Source organism: Hevea brasiliensis, chromosome 7, assembly GCF_030052815.1.
Source record: "Hevea brasiliensis isolate MT/VB/25A 57/8 chromosome 7, ASM3005281v1, whole genome shotgun sequence".
Taxonomy (NCBI): Eukaryota; Viridiplantae; Streptophyta; class Magnoliopsida; order Malpighiales; family Euphorbiaceae; genus Hevea; species Hevea brasiliensis.
In genome coordinates, this window is record NC_079499.1 from 88847289 (window position 1) to 88853281 (window position 5993).

General features: G+C 30.8%; 1 protein-coding gene across 1 annotated transcript; it reads right to left on the bottom strand.

Moving 5' to 3' along the window:
* Positions 1 to 3164: 3164 nt before the first annotated feature.
* Positions 3165 to 5456, bottom strand: LOC110640100 (BES1/BZR1 homolog protein 2). The gene is made up of 2 exons (XM_021791282.2): positions 5006 to 5456; positions 3165 to 4349 (listed from the first exon to the last, which is right to left on the bottom strand). The coding sequence occupies exons 1-2, from the start codon at positions 5228 to 5230 to the stop codon at positions 3624 to 3626; spliced, it is 951 nt and encodes a 316-aa protein (XP_021646974.1). The 5' UTR covers positions 5231 to 5456; the 3' UTR covers positions 3165 to 3623.
* Positions 5457 to 5993: the final 537 nt, after the last annotated feature.

Here is a 5993-nt window from a genome sequence, read left to right on the forward strand (position 1 = left end):
AGGTGATTTTTTTGATAATCTAAAATGAAAAAAAAAAAGTTAAAACTTGGAAAATTATTTTCCTTTGTCTAGATTTTCTCATAACAAAAGATTGTAATTAATTATTTGTGTTTGTATTTTTCTTAATTATGAAAATATTATAATGTACTTATTTAATAATTCTTACTAATGAATTGTCAAATTTTTTTATAAAAAAAAAAATTAAAAGTTGGAGTTGAGGAAAAAATTAAATAAGAAAAAAATATTTTAGAAAGACAATTGATATAAAAATTATACAAAATAAAAAAGAATTTACATCATATATTTTTACCTCTATAATTGAATAAATTGATTGATTTAGAGTGAATTGATTGATTTATTCTTTGAGAAAAAAAATATATATATATTGACAGGAGTTTCAAATGGACTGTCATGTGTGGCAAATTGCAAGGCTCTTTTTTTATTAGTATTACTGATTTTAAATGAGACTTAAACTTAAGATCTCATAACTCTGATAAGAGTTAAGTATCACTAGTTAAAACTGAGTGGTAATTACAATGCTTTTATATAAAATGGAAAATGATTAATCTACACTAATAAAAAAATAAAATATAATGTAATTGGTAAGGCAATAGCTCTATGAGCGATTGGCGCAGAGTAGATGAGCAGTACGCTAGCTTAATATCTCACTCCTCACCGAAGCCTTGAAGTGAGCGGAACAGATTTGGGCCTGGCATCCAATATATTGCTAATTAAAAGCAAGCCTATGAACGGCAGTGTTGTATTGCTTTTTATTATTATTATTTAAATTCAATTGTAATTCAAATTAAAGATTTTATAATTTTAAAAATAATTTAATAATATTGAATTAAAGTTCATTAATAGGATATTACTTTTATAATATTAAAACTATTTAGGCTGTGATTTTATGATAATTTTAAATATGGTTCCTGTCATTGGATCAGTAAAGACATAATTAAGATTAAAGATTTTAGATTCAATAGAATTAAATATAAATTAATTATGTATTATAAAACTAACATGCAATCTCTTAAAACAGTAATAATATATTATTGCAATTATTAAAACAAATCTAATTGAATTTTAACATATAATATTTTTGAAAAAATATTTTAAAATTTTTAATTAAATTTCAGATATTTGATAATAATATTTTATATAAAAATGCTTCGAATTTTGTCTTTAATAAATTTAAAAAATTTGTTTTAGGAAAGTGATTGACTCGTCGATTAAGATCACGTAATCGTTTCATATGAGTCCACTCATTTATTTCATGAAAAATATTTTTTATATTTTTTAAAATATTAAAAAATTAATTTAATAAAAAATATTTTCATAATTAAAGAGAAAATTAAATTATTTTAAAAAAAACTTAAAAAATAGAAAGTTATTTTTTATTTTCTAAACTTTCGTAATTTAATTAAAATATAAAAATACTTATATATATAGAATAAGTATATATCATTAGTTTAATATAGTAACCAAATAATAAAAAATATTTTGATGAAAAAAATATTTTTCATCGAAAATATTTTCTGTGAAATAAACCGGGCTAATTTTCAATAAAAAGGATTTTACATCTAAATTGAATTGATCACTCACTATTTCAATTGGCGATTAAATCGATCTGATTTCAACTATGGTTATTACCATCTCGATTTATTAGAGAAAAATAATTACTTATTAATGTATATTTTAATGAGTAAATACCAAAAATATCTTAAAATGCAAAACAAGAGAACTAACCGATCTATGTAATTAAAGCACTAGCTATGGAAAAAATAGATCGGATTTAACTGTACTCTAAAAATCAGCTTAAAAAAAGGAAATTTGCTAAAGTCTTAAATTTAACTCAAAGTCTTTATCTCAAATCAATATGAGACAACACACTCACTTACGCTTAAACATGAATAGTTAGAGTACAAAATTTTAGAGCATAAAATTTACAGATAAATATATCTATAAATATTTCAATATTAAAATAAAATAAATTCTGATATTATATAAAAAAAATTAGATTAAACCTACCTCTAGCAATGATTATTCTACGAGAATTCAGTAATTCAATGCAGATGTACCACTAATAAAGAGTAGTTGATACATTATGATATCAAAGGTGATAGGTATGAAGTATGAAACACATCACATGAGAAGGGGGGCATTTTTGAGTTTTAGTTCCTGAGATGCTCCTTTGACCCACAAAATGCCACAAATAGCTTAGTAACACTCTGTGCTATCCTCCATGGATTGCAAACCAAACCTTCTCAAAAAGCAAGAAGTGGACCTACTTCTCCCACAGAATATTGCAACCAAATTACTCCAATTTTTCTCAGCTTCTCCATATGTTGAATTGAGCACAAGCCCAAACTTGACATGGTTGCTTAACCCACACTCAAACTCTCCTCTTGAAAAATAATCATTTGTTTCATATGTCCCCATCTTTGCATGAGATGGGCATATGTAACTTTAGAGACATGTATTTTAAACAAGGACATCATTCTCAAGATATGATAGATAGAGCATGCTTTGCTTTTGGCAATTTTTTTTTATATTTTATTTTAAGTGTATTATTGGGAATTGCTTTAATTCTCTTGTAGTCTTCTGTTTGTTGGTTATCAAGCCACATTGCTACTAGATGGTGATTTATTATCCTATATTACAGTCTTCCATAATCCAAATTTGATGATTCCGGTTAATTCATCCCCAAACTTTGTCCAATATATTATTTTTCATCCTTTGACTTCAACATATTATTACAAAATTTCTAAATTTTTATTTTTATTTTATAAAAAATTTTCTAACTTTACATTTATAGCAAATTTTCAAGTTAAAAAAACAATAAAATCTGTATGTAAACATCGCAGTTTAAAAAGATTTTCAATCTGAAATCCTGTTATTATAAATTAGAGAGATTTTTTTTTAACAAAATTAAAATTTAAAAATTTTTTAATAACTGAAATGAAGAAACAGAAGTGAAACATGAAATTTAGAAAAGGGCTATAGAATTACCCGAAAATTAAACACCAAAATTCTTTTGATAATTAACTACGAGAATCAACATACAAATAAGAAGTTGAGAGATCAACTGTTCTGCCTTGGCCCCAAAATTTAATTAAAAAAAAATGCACAGGTCAATTATATGAACTGAAAGAAAGGGTTACTCCTTTTGCCTAAAAAGACACACTATTATAAAGTGATGATCAGCTTCAAATAGTGTTAAGAAACAGCTTAATAATCCCCAAAAAGAGAGAGACATGATATCCTAATAGCATTTAAATAGGACACTATACTCTAAACATACCAGTCTTTTCCCCATATATGAAAATTTAGAGACCTTAGCACTTCATGAACCCTGCCAGAAATTTTGCCCAAAAACTACTGAATCATGTAAATACAGATTCCTGCAATGGCTCCAAGGAAAAAAAAGACCGTACATCTAAAGGGAAAGATAATAAGATATTCGGATATGAATTTGAGGTTTCCCCCCAATCACAGAAGTCACACGTAACCCCAAGCAACGGCATTCCATTAGCTAAGATAGTCTAAGTATACCATTGAGAATGCACGACAAACTCCAATTATTTCCCTTCTTTTTACATTCCCAGTATCAATAATTCACTAGTTCAATGGGCCTTTGCACTCCCAAGTGTGAGCTCAAGATCATCAACCCCTATCTCGTGAATCCTCTCACCCTCCCATGGCTTCACCCTGCCATTCTCAAATTCAAATTCTGACCCTCTCCCCCTCTCTGCTGCTGCCCCCCAGCCTAATCCTCCATGCCCATCAACTCTATCCTGAAAACCACTCTGCTGGGCCACTGATTTGACAAGATTAAATGTTGGTGATGGAGGAGCTACCTGGGCAGCAACTCCCTGAAAATTCGCCCAGCGGCCAGAGTCCACAGTAGAGGCATCAGACTCATCACATTCTGGTATTGTTGCTGGTGTAAGATGCTGGCGCCGTGTAGGACTTGAAGGGGCAGAAACAGCAAAAAGGGGATGGCCAAATGAGTTTAAGGAGCCATGTGAAAAGGATTCCCAGTCAGCTTTCCTCTTTGAACTTCTGGAAGTGGGGGAAGAAAGGGGAGGTGTTACAGGAGCACTATTGGATATTCTAAGAGGAGGAAGGCTCGTGGGGATTGAAGCTATGTTGCGGAGGAATGGAAGAAGGTATGTGGAGGGGTTGCCATCATACCTAGTGGGACTTGGGAATGAGGATGATGTTGGACTGGCATGGTAGGAAGGTACAGGACTTGGAAAATTTGAGGATTGTGGGCTAGGTTGAACAGAGGAACATGCACTGATGTTTGTTGAAGTGCCCGCTATCTCTAGTGGGGGTGGCTTGCAGCCCTGTGACAAAAGACTTCAAGAGTTAATAATCAGTTTTGGGGTGATAATATAAAATTGCGTGACAAAAACATCATATGAGATTGAATGTGCGAGAATTTTACATATTTCTTAGGTCTATCCACAGAGGTGAAGAAATTGTTGGTTTGTTTATTGATCATAATGAAAAATTGAAGCAAACAAAAGGGTGTTTGATTTCTAGGAGAATTAATACCAACGGAGAAATGAATCTATTGATGAGAAGAAACCCAAAAATCACAAGAAATAGAAATCAACTACACAGCCAAAACAAGGCAAAAGAGAGGAAAAAAACAAATAAGACTTGATCGAAAGAGGGCTGGAAACTCTACCGTTATGTGCTCTCAAGATTACTTAATCAAAGCCCAAAAATTCAACAGATCAAACATTTGTATATATAAAACCACAGCCCCGAAATCATTGGAATCTAGAAAAAATTGAGAACAGAGAATTCCCCAAATCCGGACAAATAAGAACAACATAAATTCCAGATGAAGACAAGGCGAACCAAGAAGAGAAAGCGAAGGTCAAGATCGATAGAAATTAAACCTTTCTCAATTTATAAAACAAAATCTGTAAACCATGCATGTAGATCTATGAGACAAATTGAAGGAGAAAAAAAAAACAAATTAAAAAGAAACCTTGCGATAGGTGGTGCCATCATCTTCAACGATCCAACCAGCCTCAGCACAAAGAGCTTTCAAGACTTCATTATTATCACAGTGTTTAGGAAGCTTATAGTTCCCCTGAGCTCTAAGCCCTGAATAAATCTTAGCAGCTATGGCTCTTCTTCTCCTCTCTCTTCTCTTGTTATTCTCTCTCTCCTTCCACGTAGGCAACCTCCCTGAGGATCCACCGGCAGTCATTTTTTCCGGCAAACAAGAACCCACTTCTCTCTAGAGCTCTGTTTGGTGTTGGCGTGTGATTTGTCTCACTTTATCACGAGAATTGCTTTGTTTGTTGAATTTTTGCAAGAAAGAAAAGCTGCTCGTGTTGTTTCCTAGATTCTTCTCATTTCCCCCCTTTTCACACTCGCAGGAAATGGGCAGGTTATTGTAATATTTAAAAGAAAAGGGGAAAAAAAAGGATATTTAATCTTTTTTTGTCATGAAAATGATACTAACAACTCAATGTTTGTGCTTCTCCTACTCACTTCTCACTAGCAAATCATGCAACTGAAATTAAAAAAATATTTTATTAAATATATTAATTAAAATTTATTAAAATTAAATTTAATATATTTTAATTATAAAAATTTATATAATTAAATAATTTTTTAATAATATTTAAAATAATATTTTCTTAAAAAATATTTTTATAAAATTTTAAAATTCACAAGAAATGTACAGATGACTGCAACTGACATAGCAGCAGCGAGAGGGCTTGGTCTAAAGAGAAATAATTAGCCGCAGTTGGACCTGGGGCGGGAGGGGATAGTTGAAGTGCTGTGCTTGCAGCGGCGGTACCATAGCCCCAGGCTCCCGCCTCAATTTTTGGTAGGAGGCCAGAGTTAGTGAACCGGAGACCAGGTAAATATATCTCAGCTTTATGAATATTTTTATAAAAAAAAATAATATATTTTATTTTTTTTATAAAATTTATTAAATTTTAATTTAATTTTATAAAAAT

Coding starts and splice junctions, on each gene's coding strand:
- LOC110640100 (XM_021791282.2), bottom strand. CDS start 5,230: ATGACTGCCGGTGGATCCTCAGGGAGGTTGCCTACGTGGAAGGAGAGA. Junction 4,350..5,005: donor ATGGCACCACCTATCGCAAG/GTTTCTTTTTAA, acceptor CTTTTGTCACAG/GGCTGCAAGCCACCCCCACT.